Raw genomic sequence first — 16,892 nt, forward strand, 5'->3', positions numbered from 1 at the left:
TTGCATGCTGTGCCTCTGGATTCAAGCTAGCCTGGCTGATGAAGGGTAACATACCACGAAACCGGTCCCAGGATGCTTGTTTCTGGTCCAGGGAGGACCTGGCTTGGCAGTTTGGTCTTGACTGTTCCCATGAGGCACAGGGTCAAGACGAATTTTCATATGGCTGGGTCCAAATTGGGGTGGCGTAGTGGGCAAAAGAACAATGGATTTAACCCAGATCTCTTGACTGGGGGAGAATGTTTGAATCATTCAGCATTCCGTCCGTAATTTGTTGCAGTAACACTTCAGGAAAACCACAGCACCAAGACCGCTCTAGTCGCAGCCACAGATGACATCTGAATGTTGCTAGACCAGGGAGGAACAATGGCCCTCATCCTCCTTGACCTCTCAGAAGCTTTCAACACCATATCCCACCACACACCCATCAAGAGGCTCCATCAGATCGGAATCCAAGGAGAAGCCTCAAGTGGATCGCATCATACCTCACAGGAAGAACGCTGAAAATTATCCTCCCTCCCTCTCTACTCCTCGCGCCATAAGAACATCACCTATGGTGTATATCAATGCTCACCCCTCAGCCTAACCCTCTTCAACACATACATGACCCCACCGGCCAACATCGTCCAAAGCCACGGATTCAACATCGTCTCCTATGCCAACAACACCCAACTCATCCTCCCTCTAACAATCCCAGAACCATTAAAGACAAGTTGCAAAGAAGCATGAAAGATGTTGCAGACTGGATGAACAACTGTCTTAAACTCAACACCGATATGGCAAAAATACTCACCTTCGGAAAAGGCAAGGTCATACACTGGAACAATGAATGGTGGCCGCCGGAGTTCAGCCTTACCCCGGTACCCACCGAACACGCCTGCAACCTCTGCGTCATCCTTTGCAACCAGCTGTCTATGAAGAAGCAAGTCGGCTCTGTCTCCACCGTCTGCTTCCTTACGCTCCACATGCTCAGGAAGGTCTCCAGATGGCTCCCAACCAACACCAGGTGCACTGTCACGCAGGCTCTCGGCACCAGCAGACTCGACTAAGGCAACGCCCTCTATGTAGGAATAACTGCCTAACTCACGAGGAAACTCCAGACGATCCAGAACACAGCGGCCAGGCTCATCCTCGCCCTCCCCAGAACAAAACCACTTACCCCAGGAAACTCATCTGGCTACCAGTCATGAAGAGATGCCAGTACAAGCTACTGACCCACACATACAAGGCATTATGCAACTAAGTACCTGCTTTCCTCAAACAATGCGTGACCTTTCACCAGCCCACCAGGAAACTCGGATCCGGATCACTTGCGCTAGCTGCCACCCGTCGCATCCACCGGACAAACAGTGGAGGCCGCTTGTTCTCCCATTTGGCGGCCAAGACCAGGGACGACCTCCCCCTGCACCTCAGAGCCTCGCCATCGCTCCAGCAGTTGAGGGCCTCAAAACTTGGCTGTTCAACAAATAGAACTAGCACCATCATCTGATAGCACCTTGAGACCTTCACAGGTGAAGCAGCCGCGCTCTACAAATCCTGATTTATTGACTGGTGCTCGGATATCTATTTTATTTAAAAAACGAAAAGACGAGGTGTTTGGCAAAACAGAAACAAGTTGGTTTAATTAAACGCTGCGGCCTGGTGAGCCTGGACAGAATGCGTCTGCTCAAAATCTCTTCATGTGGAAAGTTTTGTCACAGTTACAGATCATGAGGTATAAAAAAAAAATGTTCTTTACATTCCTAAAGAGCATCATAGTCATAAAGCATTCATATGTGTGCATCTGATAAGGATACAGATGGCTCTCGAACTCTGGGAGAGCTAATGTGGGCTAGTGTTTATGTGTTCCGATATCCCGCATTAGGAGACCATGATCTCTGCGTATGGTGTGCATGTCGTGTCTTGATTGGTTGAGTGTACCTATGTATATGTGGTATCTAGCTATGCAGTATTTCTGGGAAAGCGAGCCTTAGGCCAAATGTGTTTTATTGGGGTCAATTACCTCAGACCTGTTTGTGGTGCAACTATTTATCTGTGTAATAGATCAGGGTTTTCCCTGGGTGCGTGTTTACCTGTAGTTTATTGGGGACCCCACCTGTGACCTGTTACTCAATAAGTGTGGGCATGGTGTCTCAGGACCTGCCTGACCACATATCTCTTACTCTGGGTTGAAGGAGAGATCACGTTGGGTGAATCCGACACCAATGATGTGAGTTCATTGAAACTCCTAAGAATAATGTGACATCCATTGGTATCATTTTTATCGACATTATCAACATTGGGCATACACTTGTCATCTTGTACATTTACATCGTTCTTATTGGTGTTGTCATTGCATTGAGGAGGTTATGTGGGCACAGGCTGTGGCATACGTTCACTATGCATTTACTGATATTGCCGTTGTCTGGCCTGCACATATCATGACATTCATTGTCATCGTATTCACCCATCCCGACAAACTCCTCCGAAGGAGGATTAACAAGGTGCATAAAAGTACAAAACTTCTACACCAGGGTTTATCAGAGTGGGTGTCCATTATCAAATCCCTTACTACAGTAATCTGTGAGATTCCATCGAACACAGTACCTGTCGCCACACTTTAACACGGTATAATAAAAACCCACCCATAAAGGCCTATTGGCTTTGTGATATGCCTCTCATAATACATATCTTAGGCCTACTGTCTTTGTCGTAACATTTCAGAATAAACACATTAGTCCTATAGCATTTGACATAACGTTCCTGAATGAACCAATCAGGCTTATTTCCCTTTTCACGGGCAAAACCATTTACTATCACCTGTAAAGGACCTAACAAGGATTTCCACTCTGCAAATTCTCTACCTCTAGGATTTGTTAGATTTTGTAACACAACCAATGACTTGCAACAGTATTCTGTGACATTTTATGTGAAAAAATCCCGGGCTTGAGCCTTTAACACAATATACTCGCAATATACCCTCAATCCTATTGACTTTGTCATATACTTTTCATAATAAATATGTCTAGCCTACTGCCTTCATCGTATATTTTCAGAATTTACGACTGATATAACTTTTCACAGTGAACTTGTCGAGTCTGTATCCTTTATGGTTGAGGTGTCACCATGTCCAGCTCAAGTCTACTCTATTGTGCTTAAGCTTTCCTGCTTTGCAAATATCAGGGATATTGTCAGAATATAACAACTATGTATAAAATTATAGTGGGCAAAACAATACAACCTTTTGAAGAGAGGTTAACATGATATGTCAAAGTTCCTGCTGACCTTCCCCGAACTTAGGGAAGAATGCAATCGGGTTTAGGGTAATTTCTTTACTTACATTGTAATGTACACAGTGCTGAGTGCGCTGTGGGTCCCCGACTGGGCAGAACATGACCCTGTCTTGCTGTTGCATATTGCTCACCCTTGGCCATAGCAGGTGTGCGAAAAAAATACTCTAGAAAGCATTGGTGGACCCCCGCATGACAATCTTCCCGACCTTGAGAGATGCATACTAATGCCCTTGATCCCACCCAGTTTGGCTTTAGAGAGGGACACAGTACCGAGACTGCTCTTCTCAAATCAACGGATGAAATTAGGCGAGGCTTGGATCAAGGTGGTAAGGCCGTACTGATCCTGCTTGACCTTTCCGCGGCCTTCGACACGGTCCATCAAAGTCGTCGGCCTGCGGTATACGGAAGAAAGCCTGGTCTTTGCTAGAGTCCTTTCTCTCCGATAGACTACAATCAGTGGCTCTGGGTGATTTCGTCTCGAACCCCTTCTCACTTCCTTGTGGGGTCCCACAGGGCTCCTCCCTTAGCCCTACCCTTTTTAACATTTATGTAGCCCCTCCGCCCCTTTGATTGAATTGTTCGGCTTTTTTCTGACATCTTATGCTGACGACACTCAAATTGTAATCTCCATGCTTCCAGGCCAGGAGAGGGCATCAGGGGAAAGACTACATGATTGTATGAGGGCGGTAGGGGATTGGATGTCACAAAATTGTCTAAAGCTCAATGCAAGTAAGACGGAAGTGATACTTTTTGGCAATAACGCCAATATTTGGACCCCTAGTTGATGGCCGGAATCTATGGGCACCCTTCCAGTCCCCTCGAGAAAAGCTAAAAATCTCGGTGTAGTTTTGGACGAATGCCTTTCTATGCAAGCCCAGGTGAATGCGGTAGTTTCATCTACCTCATACATTCCCGCTTTTACCTATAGAATACAAATTTACCGTGGTCACAGCGTTGATTCTGTCTCGCCTTGATTACTGCAATAGTCTTTATCTGAACATGCAGGAAGGTAACCTTCATAAACTCCAGATGCTCCAAAATTCAGCAGCTAGGCTGCTTACGGGAACATCAAGGTCTACCCCTATCTCAGACGCCATAAGGAAATTTCACTGGCTACCTATAAAAAAGAGCATTCTATTCAAAGCTCTTTGTTTAGTTTTTCGCGCTTTGCAGGACACAGGCTCTCTACATCTAAGACAACAATTTCGTTGGTATGTTCCAGCAAGATCATTACGCTCCCTGGGAGCAAAGCTCATCATCCCTCCCATCATAAGGAAATCCAGATGAGGTGGGAGAAGTTTTGTGGCAGGAGCGGCTAGGGCCTGGACCAGCTTCCGTTTGAACTAAGGAACTCTAAGGATCTTATTTCCTTTAGGAAGGCGCTCAAAACTTGGTTGTTTTGATTCTTTCGTTGCAAGTGTTGGGAGAACCACAGCAAGCGCCGGGACACCTTAGGGAAGCTGTGCGCTATATAAGTTCTAATAACATAACATAACATAACATAGGCCAACTTGCTGAGCCTCTACCTAACGGATGACCAGTGGGACGCTTCGTCAGATGTGGGGGGTATCCAGGATCTCTTGGTTGAAATATACCCAATTCAGCTATTTACACTGGACTTACCTTACCCCTACATGGATTCGTTGGATGTTCCCCAAGGCATCATCCGTTTGTCCGTGCTGCCCCTGCAAAGAAGCAGATTTCCTCCACATAGTGTAGGCCAGTCCCGTCATTGAGCAATTTTGGGGGACAGTGACCCCGACAATGTTAGGCATTTCGGACCCGACACTGCCTCCTAACTCACTGTGATGCCTCTCAGGAGTTACAGCGTGCACTCGTAAAAACAAGTATGCGAAGCGGTTCATTGACCTAGCATGTGTCTTGGCAAAGAGGCTTGTAGCCATGGCATGGAAGTCCTCGGAAGCACCTCAACAGCTGCTCTGGTTGTGGGATTTTCACAAATGAGCAGTGGCGGAGGTTGCGGCCTGGCATGCGCAGGCATTACACCCGCGGGATCCACCATATTTCGACATATGGGACATGTATCTAGAGCAATTGACGGGCAAAATCGATGACAGAACCGCATGAACACTGTTACGTCTCCCCACCTCCCCACCAGTGCTGGCAGGGGATTGCTCGAAAGGGGCTCATGACTGATCCCCCCACCTCCCTCCGCCCCGCAGGTAGACCGCATGGCTGCTGCGGACTTGATTGTCTCCTCTGGTGGAAACACCTATTACACTCCCTCCTAGGAGTCACCCATTAGGACCATTGATATGCCTCTCCACAACAGTGCGCCTACTACCTGCGGCACATCAGTTGCTACGCCCCCAGGCAATCCGCAATCCCTAACATGCAAACATTATGTCAGCGCCTCAGTTTTTTGTACATTCAGTTGTTCTCTTCGCAGTTGGGCGCACCTGTTGCAGGTAGTATCATTGTATACCCCACACCAATTTCAGCATGCATCAACAGTTACATAGGCGCCAAACTCCACAGTTAAGAAAAACGGGGCGGCACAGATGACCTTAACAGCTTTAAGACTACACTGTATTTATTGGATGAATATGCTGTTCTTGAAGTAATGTTGACATCTCCAGCTGTTTGATAGCCATGCTTAATTTCCAATAAGGACAAATTACAAGGACTCTCTCTCTTTCAGTGGAAGCATGCTACTTCTGCCCAGTCAAATGCTGTACGCAAATCTGTCCACACCTGGGTGGAGCAAAAGCCCCCCTCTCAGTAATGATTATTGTAGGAAATTGGGTTTTTGTTGCAGTACCCCCTCACACTTTTTAGCTAGTATCTGGTGCAACTTTGACTGTGAGTGTACTAGGTTCCTGCTAACCAGGTCCCCAGCACCAGTGTTCTTTTCCTTAATTGTACATTTGTCCACAATTGGCAACCCCATTAGCCCCTTGTAAGTCCCTAGTAAATGGTACCTCTGGTACCTAGGCCATTGGACCTAAAGAGGGTCCTTAAGGGACGCAGTACGAATTGTGCCACCCTAAGGAATCGCTCACCAAGCTCATGCAAAGCTGTCATTGCAGTCTGCATGTCTTACTGCAGGGAAAACCGAAGAGTCGACATGGCTCACATACCTGTGTGTTGTAGGTGTGCAGGTTATACCCACAGTTAAAATCACATCCCTGTGTGCCACGTCTCCTATCACTGCGTATGATATTGGTAAGTCACCCCTACAGCAGACCTTGCAGCTCTAAGGTATGGTGTTTAATATTATATGAGAGGTTGTATCTGCATGAGCAGATATGCCCCTGTGCTGGTCAGCCCTGTTGGTGCCAGTGCAAGTGACCAGGGAAGCCATCTTAAACCATGTACTGGACACAGGTAAAAACGAGTTCCCCAGCTACATGATGGCTTCACTGAAACTAGGGATGTTTGGTACCAAACCTCTCATCATGATAATCCCACGCTGATGGCGGTATTGGATCTATCAGTACATGCACTCAGAGGGCACCTTAGATGTGCCCTCAGAAGACCCAGAACAAAAGCCTGTCCAGGAAGAGGGTGTAACACCCCCTCCCCACTGGATGACCCGCTGATTAGCCTCCCTGGGCTGGCAAGCTTCAAAGGAGCTATCGCCTTTGGAATGCAAATCTGGCTCCCCTCACAGGAGAGGAAGCCAGTCCCTTGCCCAGAGCCCACTTGGCACCTACCCATTTTCAGAAAGTGCTTTTCCTTCCATAGGATATCATTGCAGAACTCTGAAATTGCACCGTGTCCACTTTATAAAGTCAAACGAATTTATATTCAAAAACGTACTTACCTGAAAGATTTTGGTCTGATGCTTAAACATATATAAAGATCCTGGCTATTTTTTTATACGTTGGTGTGGCTCTCCTTATCGAGTCGTGTTGTCATTTATAATCATTGTGTGCATTTGCAAAAGTATTACGCTCCTCCGTGTTAAGCCTAAGGCTGCTCAACCACACCACCCCCTAACAGGCCTCTTTGGGATTCCATTGCAAGCCCTGTCCACTAGTATGGGAACTCCTTTACACACAGTATATCAGATATAGATACATCACATAAAGAGCCAGCTTCCTCCAATTATTAAAACTTTTTCCTGTTGATCATAGACATTCTGGCCACAGATGTGCTGTCAAGCCAGCCCTAAAAATCGCTTTGCTGGGGTTGCCCTAAAGGTCCCCACAGCTCTATTATCTCTCAGTATTGAATAGAAATTGAACACTGGGGCATTGTCAAATTGCTTCCCCTTCTCTGACTAGTGGATTGATTTATGATTGTACTAAAGTCTGAAGAGCTGGAGCCTTCTCCCACAAAAAGATGCATTTCTGTCAGAATCTTAAGAAGTCATGCAGACTGGTATATATTGAGGATTTCCTTTCTTGTTTGTGGCAGTGCCAATTTCTCTGCAGCAGTTTACTTTCTAAAGTCGGGAGAGAGATATATGACCTTTATTACCCACAGTGGTGTGTCCCGCCTTAGAAATTGATTATATATGTAGGGTTTTCCATCTATAAAGGGGATTCACCGCCTGGTTGTTGGGTTGCTTACAGAAGCATGCTACAGTGTGGGAAACCTAGCTTGCTTTCTGTACATTTTTTGGGCTCTTGCTCTAAAGCCAAACTCATTTCAAATATGCCGTGATGACCAATATCTTTGACTGGACCCTTATAAGTTTTGACATCCGGTATCCACCATCCTTGTCTGTTCTGTGAAAAAGGAAGGAGGACCAAGGACACAAGTGTAAGTACAGATTAGTGCCTTAGTATTCTTTGTCCTTCTGGTCTGTAAGTTTTGAACGTGACCATTCCACTTTCAGGTCTTTCTGGCCTACTTTTGGTTGCTTTTGAGTTAGCCAGAGAAAAGGAATTTTAGAAGAAATGCCAAGTGCTGTGTTTGGAATACGGGCTGTGCACTAGGAGCAGCCCACGGTGATCTTTTCACTGCTATGGTACATACTTCCAGTACCATGCACTAATTAGCAGAGATATCCCACAACAAATGTAAAAGGGGAAAAAAGAGCTAATGGATGAAGTCTGTTCCGTGAGTAGCCTGTAATAATTGGGCTGAGTTATGAACATATGTATTAGAAATGTTTTAAAGTGTTAAATACAAACAAATGAACCACTATGTAATATTTCTGATCTTGTTTGTTTTTTTGGTTTAACAGCTCAGTGTATCGAAGATGCCAAACCAGCATCTATCGAACCAACACCTTCATCCCTGGACGAAGTCAAGGTTAAGGTGAAGTGGTTTGCACATGTTTATACTAAATCTCTGATCTACCAAAGCTGTCTCTTTGTAGAGTTGCCAAATCCAGCTGCATTTGAAATTAGCACTCCATTATCATTTTAAATGAAGCCTATTTTTAGTGCCCATTTGATACAGAAAGTGATTTTGCAGTTTCGAGGCATGTATGCTGTAGGTACGCATGATTTTCACACTCCTGCCATCTTAGTGTTAGGTCCAGATGTTTGTAAGTTGTATCTGAAAGAGATTATTAGTTATAGATTCCTTACTTTAGAATTACCCCCAGGCGTCAGCCTGGATCTGGAGAATTTCTCTTAGCAGTACCCCTGTGCGTCAGAAGGTGGCGTTTCTTGACTCTGCGTCCGTCGCCTGCGTTGTGGTCGGCGGGATGACGTTGCAATGCCTACTAAGACACCGCCCCTGCGCACTGACGTCAGTTCTTTCTTTTTCCACCAGCCTAGCGCAGATCCGGTGAGAGCTTACCCCTTTAGTCATTTTTTGACTAAGCTTTTTTCCACCTATGTCGACTTCTTTTTTGAGTCATCGACTCCTGGTGCGCGAGGGATGTCCCATCATTGGACCGGCTTCAAGCCCTGCGAGGTCAATCACAAACTGATGTCTGTGACAAACCTGCACCTTGTGTGTGACCACGACCCGAAGTTGTGCTCCGACTGCCGGGCCACAAACCCGAAGTCTTTGCGTGACTAGTCTTGAAAGCTTTTGGAGGCCCGGCGTTGGCTCCGCTCCCGGTCTCGCTCGAGGGGAAGGTCTCAAGACCGTTCGCGAAGCCATCACACTTCGTCCAAGTCTTCGCACTCCTCTGGTAAGTTGAAGCACAAGAAGAAGTTGAGGCAGCACCGTCGCTCTTCGCCTTCTCCCCATCAGTCGGCTGACACAACGCAGGATCCGGAGCGTCATCGCTCTAAGGCTCCGTCTCCGGTGCCTGATTCAGGGACGATTCCGCGCCTCCCCGTTTCTGGGAGCCGGGGTGTCGCCTGCCCGGCTTCGTATGTTCTACGAAGCCCTCCACAGCATCTTTGGGCATCACGACCCTGCTGGAGCACCTTCGTCCCCACAGAGTCGGTGTGGGGCCCTGGGCCTTCGATACCGGCCACTCCAGCCCTGGAGGGCCCCCGTGGATCCAGACCTGGATCCAGATCGACACCTACCTTACTCGACCTTCCCCGGCGCCAATCCCGGCAACACCCCCGTACGATGCCGTCCCCATCCTCATCCCCGAGATGTACCTAAACCGACGTCGCACGACATCGAATCCGATGCCGGAGAGTACTTTTGTTTCCTTGTTCATCCCAGGTGTTCCCTATCGCCCTGAAGGTGGTGATGAAGACTGGGAGGGGTCGTTGGACCCTTTGGCAGACCAGTTTTAAGAACCGGACTGGAGAGAGGACTTGGGTGTCGCCAGTGGTCTGGACACTTCACCAGACCGTGGCATGTTTTCTTCCCTTACCATGGCTACGGAGGAGGGAGCGTCCTATGCAGTAGTGGAGGGTAGGGCAGCCGAGGCCTTGGGCCTGGAGCTCCCTACAGTGGCAGTCAGGACTAATCTCCTGACGAAGGTGCTACAACCTGTGGCAACTTCCTCAGAACCCCTCTTGCCCTTCAGTGAAGCCCTCCAGATGTCCTTCTGGGCACTTGGTCCAAGCCCAGCACAGGGGCTCCTGTGGAACAGACGATTGCCCGCCGCCACCACCCGGTTCCGGGTGATTCCATTTTTCTCACCCAACACCCTTCCCCCGAGAGCTTGGTGGTCCAAGCTTCTTCTTCCAAGGGCGCATTCCCTTCTGCTCCCCAGACAGGGAATCCAAGAAGCTGGATCATCTTGGGGTGCGCATGTTCTCTTCCTCCAGCTTGGCACTGCGGTCCGTGAATACCGCGTGCCTCTTGGGCTGATATACCCATACAGTCTGGAATACGGTTGCCCAAGAGGAGGCACGGGCTGTTCTCTCACAGGCCGTGGTAGATGGGAGAGACACAGCAAAATTCATGATTCGCTGTGGACTGGATACCACAGACTCACTGGGCAGAACGATTGCCACTTTGGTAGCCCTTCGGCGCTATGCTTAGTTGAGGACGTCTGGCTTTTCGGGGGATGTCCAAGCCACTTTGCTGGACATGTCCTTCGATGGCCGTCACCTGTTTGGTGACGAGGCATACTCCCCACGCTGGAGCGCTTTAAGGAATCCAGAGCTACGGCCAGATCCTTAGGCGATCCAGCGTCCCTGCGACCTCGCGGGTCTGGGAGCCTGCGGGCGGGCCAGTCCACCCTCCCCCCCCTTGCAGCTGCCTCCAAACCCTCCTAGTCTGACCTTTCAGGTCCAGCAGCAGCCAATGGGTGGCAGGATTCACCCTCACCTTCCCCACTGGCAAACCATCACATCAGATAGGTTAGTTTTGCAGATAGTCCGAAGGGGCTATTCCCTCCCCTTCAAAACTATCCCTCCCTCCATGCCACCGTCTTTCGATCGCATGTTGAAGGATTATTTGGCGCTTCTCTGCCAGGAAGTTTCAGCTCTCTTGGCCAAGGGAGCTATTGAAAGGATCCCGCGCCAGAAGTAGGTTGTGGATGCTATTCCCGCTGCTTTCTGGTGCCCAAGAAGGACAAAAGCCTGTGTCCTATCCTAGACCTCAGGGCCCTCAACTGCTTCCTCCGAAAGGAGAAGTTTAAAATGCTCACGTTGGCTCAGGTCCTGTCTGCCCTCGACCCTGGAGGCTGGATGGTAGCGTTGGACTTGCAGGACGCCTATTTCCATATTCCCGTCCCGCCAGCCCACAGACGTTACTTGTATTTTACGGTAGGCCACGAGCATTTTCAGTTCACCGTGCTCCTCTTTGGCCTTTCCAGTGCCCCTCGGGTGTTCACGAAAGTGATGGCGGTGGTCACAGCTCATCTGCACAGATCAGGGATTCCAGTCTTCCCCTATCTCGACGACTGGCTGTTGAAGGCAGGCTCGCCCCAGGCTGTCGTATCTCACCTCCAGACTATGGCGGACCTCCAGCATTCGCTGGGGTTCACCATCAACGTGCCGAAGTCACACCTGACTCCCTACCAGTAGCTCCTTATCATCGGGGCCATTCTGGACACTGCAGTTTCGGGCCTAGCCTCCCGAGCAGCGAGTTCAAGATATTCGGGCTATGATACTGATGTTTCAGCCTCTATCCCAGATTTCGGTGAGAATGACCATAAGGCTGCTGGGTCTCATGGCCTCCTGTATCCTGCTGGTGGATCATGCCTGGTGGCATATGCGGGCTCTGCAGTGGGACCTGAAGTTCCAGTGGGCACGGCATCTGGGGAATCTTCCCAACTACGTCCAGATCTCGGCGGGAACTGCGCAACAACTGCACTGGTGGTTAACAAACCAGTATTTGCTCAGAGGCAGATCCCTCTCCCTTCCCCACCCGGACCTCACGGTGGATCACTCCTGGGATGGGGTGGCCACTTGGTGGAGTCTGGGCTCTGGCGGAGTCCGGGCTCCATATCAACTTGTTGGAGCTCCGGGCGATAAGCTTGGTACTGAAGGCATTCCTGCCCTCACTCAAGGGGAAGGCAGTGCGGGTGTTCACAGACAACACCACCACCATGTGGTACTGAAACAAACAGGGCGGGGTGGGGTTGTGGACCCTTTGTCAGAAGACTCTATGCCTTTGGACATGGCTGGAACATCAGGGTATAACCCTGGTGGTTCAACACCTGGCCGGTTCTTTGAACGCCAGGGCGGACAAACTCAGCCGTCGGTGCCTGGTAGAACACAAATGGCGTCTTCACTCAGAGGTGCTGCCAGGTCTCTTTCAGCGATGAGGAGAGCCTTGGTTAGATCTGATCACCACTGAAGAGAACGCGCAATGTCAGCATTTCTGACGTTGGAGTTTTCAACATAGCACTCGCTCTGCGACGCTTTTCGTCTCATGTGGAGCTGGGGCCTTCTGTACGCCTTTACCACTTCTGCCCCGAGTGCTGAAAAAGATAAAGTGCGACTGGGCCCAAGTCATTCTTGTGGCTCCAGACTGGGCACTAAGAGTTTGGTACCCGAGCATGGCCATCGATCCTCCGATCAGACTGCCCCTTCGGGAGGATCTTCTGTCACAGCAGAACCTGTCCAGCCTCCACCTCCTTGCAAGGAGATTGAGCGGTGACAGTTGACTGCTTTTGACCTTCCACTCGAAGTCTGTAATATCATCTTGGCAGCCAGGCGTCCCTCCACTAAGATGGTATACATCTGTTGATTGAACAAGTTTATGGCATGGTGCACAGCAAAGGCTGTGGATCCCCTTTCTGCCCCTCTTTCTGAGGTTATTTTGTTTCTCTTTTCTGTGGCCCAGCAGGGCTCTGTTCTGGACACTCTTAAAGGCTATCTGGCAGCCATTTCTGCTTTTCTTCAGCTACCGGATCAAGTCCCCTATTGTTTTTTTTTTTTTTTTTTTTTTATTGTAAGAATTTTATTGCACTTTTTAAACACACATCCGACATGTCGAGAATCATTTATACTGCACTTGCCTACATCCGCCTCGGGCCGGCTACATGCAATTACAGTTTTTGCGCTACAATGCTAGTTGTACACAGCCCATCAGCCGACATCCAGCGGACCGGCGGCGTGTTAACCGACAGTATGCAGGTGTGTGTCAGTGCTCCGCTCGCTGTCTGGTACATCTGTAGTCTTACATTTTAACAGTTTTTGGTGTATTGTGCGCGCATTTACGTGTTTAACTGAAACTTATCTTAACATTACATTCCCCAACTTATAGGTCTCCCCCTGCAACCTCCCCTCTGCGTCACGGCATTCTCCCTCCCAAGCGTCGGCACTGCATAACTGATCACCCTGTGTTGTCATTTGCAGTTGTTCAGCTTACGCAAGTTCCGTGTCTGTGTCTGACGTGTCATGCTCAAGCAAATAGGCTCGTAAGTACCCCCAATAGTCTTTGGGCTTAGAGCTGCCCGGCAACTCCTCTTCGTATGTGACGAGCGTATCTCGACAGTACACCATGTCTTCAAGCCAGCGTTTTACTTCTGGCGCTCTTTTACTATGCCAGTGAAGCGACACCCTTCTTTTAGCCAGCAGCAGCGCCACAGCACAGAATCTACGCCTCAAAGCTTTCAGATGTGGAGTAATACCCAGCAGACAGACCTTCGCCTCGCACTGCACGCCAACCCCCAGCATCTCACTCAAAACCTCCACGACCCGTTCCCAATATCCCGCCACTCTACGACAGTGCCATGCTAGATGCATGAAATCCGCATCCTCCTGACCACACCTGCAGCATTTTGAATCATCTCGCAAGCCATGTTTGTAAAGCCTCTGAGGTGTGTGGTACACTTGATGCAAATACTTGTAGTGTATAATTTTCAAGTTCCCGTTGGGAGTTAGCATTCCCGTGAGCATGCACGCAGAATCCCACTCCACATCCGTCAGGGGTTCTGTTAGTCCCGCGCTCCATCTGTCCCTGGCCTTGTGTGTGTTGGTCCCTACCGCCCCTTGTATACTAGCATATAGTTTGGAGACCAGGTGCGATGCTTTGGGTGTAGTCAGGAGTAGTTGTAGAGGTTCCAGGGTAGGTGGTTCCTCCGGATGTGTCGGGTAGTGTTCCCGCAGTGCTCTCTGCAGTCTATAGAAGTTAAAACTGAACAGCGGAGTTGGATTGCTGATGTATTGCAACTTATCAAGTGTCTGGAATTCGCCATTTGTGTACAGGTCCCCCAACGTGTCTATTCCGGCCCGCCGGAACAGATCCATGCCAACCCTTTCTTGTGTTACCGAGAGGGCTGGGTGATGCGCTAGCGGGAGCGTGGGTGCATATAGCGGTAAGCAGCCGGCTTCCCTGCCCAGGAGTCTCCATGCTTCTGTGGTCGTGTTAACTGGGTTAATATCACGATCGTGTAGCCTGGTGCGCTTATGCGTGAGCATACTGGGCAAAGGGACCGGGTCGGCGTCTCCCGCCTCCACCGCCACGTGTGTCAGGAAGGGCACTTCGTGGTACCAGAAGTGCGCGTACTGCGCCTGAGCGCATAGGTAATATAGGTAGAAGTCTGGAACTTTGAACCCCCCCCTCGCGTATGGCAGTGTCATTGTGCGTAATTCCATCCTCGCCTGTTTGCCTGCCCATAGCAAACCAAGGACTAGCGCCTTGATGTTGCGGAAGACAGCAGCGGGAGGTTTTATAGGAATATTGTTAAACAAATATAGGAATTTCGGCAGCAGTACCATTTTCACAATCGCTGCCCTGTCCGCCAAGGACAGCGGAAGCCTGTTCCATTTTTTAATTTTGTCTTCCAGGGCCGCAATCGCCCGCCCGTAGTTCGTCCTGATTACCAATTCGGGGTCTCTATGGAACCATATGCCCAGATATTTGGTGGGTTCCTCATGCCACTCTAAGGGATAATCTAATGTGGTCGGTCTTGTGCTGTCTGTTAGCGCCAATACAAGGGATTTAGCCCAGTTTATCTGCAAACCTGCCTGGTGACCAAACTTTATATACTCTCTCAGAAGCGGATTCAGGTGCTGGTCAGGGTGTTTAACATATAACACCATGTCATCCGCGTAGAGTGAGATGTGGATGGGTCGAGAGGGCATTTGAATCGCCGAGTGATGGTAATGCTGCCGGATTTTGCAGGCTAGGGGCTCCAGCACTAAAGCGAAAAGCATCGGTGAGAGCGGGCACCCTTGCCGAGTGCCTCTGCAGATTTGTATGGGGTCTGAGATGTATCTGTTTACTCTTATGCGTGCTGTCAAGTTTGTGTACAGCATAGCTATCCATCTTTGAAAGATCCACGGGAAGCCCATGCGGACCAGCACTGCGTGGATAAAGGGCCAACCTATAGTGTCGAACGCTTTAGCAGCGTCTAGGAGCACTGCCACAGCTTTCGTTTCCGGATCCAAATAGTGTGCTAATGCGAACAGTGTGCGTGTGTTGTGTGTGGTGGCCCTGTCCGGAATAAAACCCGACTGGTCAGGTCTGATCAACAGCGGCATAAGCGGTTTAAGTCTGTCTGCCAGCAGACTAGCTATGATTTTTGTGTCTACATTTAACAATGATAGAGGACGGTATGAGTCACATTTATCTATTTCTTTGCCCGGTTTCAGCAACGCAATGAGCAAGGCTTCCCTCATTGATGCCGGCAGTGTTTGGGCTTCATGTGCCGCTCCGTACAGGTTCACTAAATGCGGGGCGAGTAGGTCAGCGTATGCCTTATAGAATTCCGCTACAAAGCCATCCGGCCCTGGTGCTTTATTGTTAGGTAAGCGCCTAATGGTGTCTGTGACTTCTTCTACAGTTACCGGGCGTTCCAAGTACTTCCTATGTCCATCAGCCAGCCATGCCATCTCTATGTCCTCCATGTATTTCAATAACTCAGCCTGTGACGGTGAGGGGTGCGCCTTGTATAGTGTGCCGTATGTGTTCATGAATTCCTGCAGTATACCCTTGGTGTCTGAGATCACCTCCCCGGTGTCAGTAGTTATGGACGTGATATTTTGTGGTGTTTTGCCTGCGCATATCTTTGAGGCTAGTTCCCTGCCAGGCCTACCTCCTTCCCCATATCTTCTTGCTGTAGCTCGCTTAGACACATATTGCAGCTCTTCAGTAGCAAGTTTAGCATGTTCTGTCAGTAGTACCTGGATTTCCCCCAAGATTTTGGTGTCTCCCGTTTGGGTGTATGACTGTTCCAGTGTGCGAATGGCCTGTTCGCGTGTGTGCAGTTGCCGTCGTAGAACTCTGAGGATGCCCGAGGTTGTACTGAGGCAGACTCCCCTGATTGTAGCCTTAAAGGCCTCCCATAACAAACCCGGGTCTTCCGTTGTTGGGCTGTTGAGGTCAAAGTAGTCTCCTATTGCCTCCTGTATGGTATTAACGTAGACAGGGTCTCTTAGCGCCGCTGCGTTAAAACGCCAGGCGAAAGGCGGTGGGTCGTAGTGTGGGACCTCCACCTCCAAAAGCACCGGGTTGTGGTCCGATAGTGTTCGGGGTAAGTGAACAACATCAAGCACCCAGGAGAGTACGTCTTGCGTGCCCAGCCAGTAATCTATCCTGGACCAACTGTTATTCGCCGCGTTTATGTGTGTCGCTGTCGTTACTCCCGAGTTACGCGCCCTCCACAGATCTACCATGTGTAGGTCTTCCATTGCATCCCGTAACATTATTCTGGCGTTCCCATGCTGTTCCGCAGTGTGTGCCGCTCTATCTAGCGCATCTTGTAACGTGACATTGAAATCCCCTCCCCAAATAACGTGAGGCGCCTGCATGTTCGTGATGGTTTCCCATACCTTTCTAAAAAACCCCGGATCATCCACATTGGGGCCATATGTGTTTACTAATAGGAGCTGTTGCCTTCGAATCTTGCCAGCTATCGCCACGCACCTCCCCGCCGTGTCCCTA

The 16,892-nt window shown here is 49.4% G+C and overlaps 1 protein-coding gene across 2 annotated transcripts in view; it reads left to right on the forward strand.

Annotated features, from left to right (window-relative positions):
• Positions 1–16,892, forward strand: part of CCPG1 (cell cycle progression 1) — a 436,684-nt gene that overhangs the window by 242,035 nt on the left and 177,757 nt on the right. For both annotated transcript variants that reach the window (XM_085644140.1, XM_085644141.1), the window contains exon 4: positions 8,428–8,501. In XM_085644140.1, the coding sequence (XP_085500266.1) occupies positions 8,428–8,501 (74 nt within the window). The remainder of the gene's footprint in view (positions 1–8,427; positions 8,502–16,892) is intronic.

The sequence above is a fragment of the Triturus cristatus genome, chromosome 3_1, assembly GCF_964204655.1.
Source record: "Triturus cristatus chromosome 3_1, aTriCri1.1, whole genome shotgun sequence".
In the NCBI taxonomy this organism is placed as follows: Eukaryota; Metazoa; Chordata; class Amphibia; order Caudata; family Salamandridae; genus Triturus; species Triturus cristatus.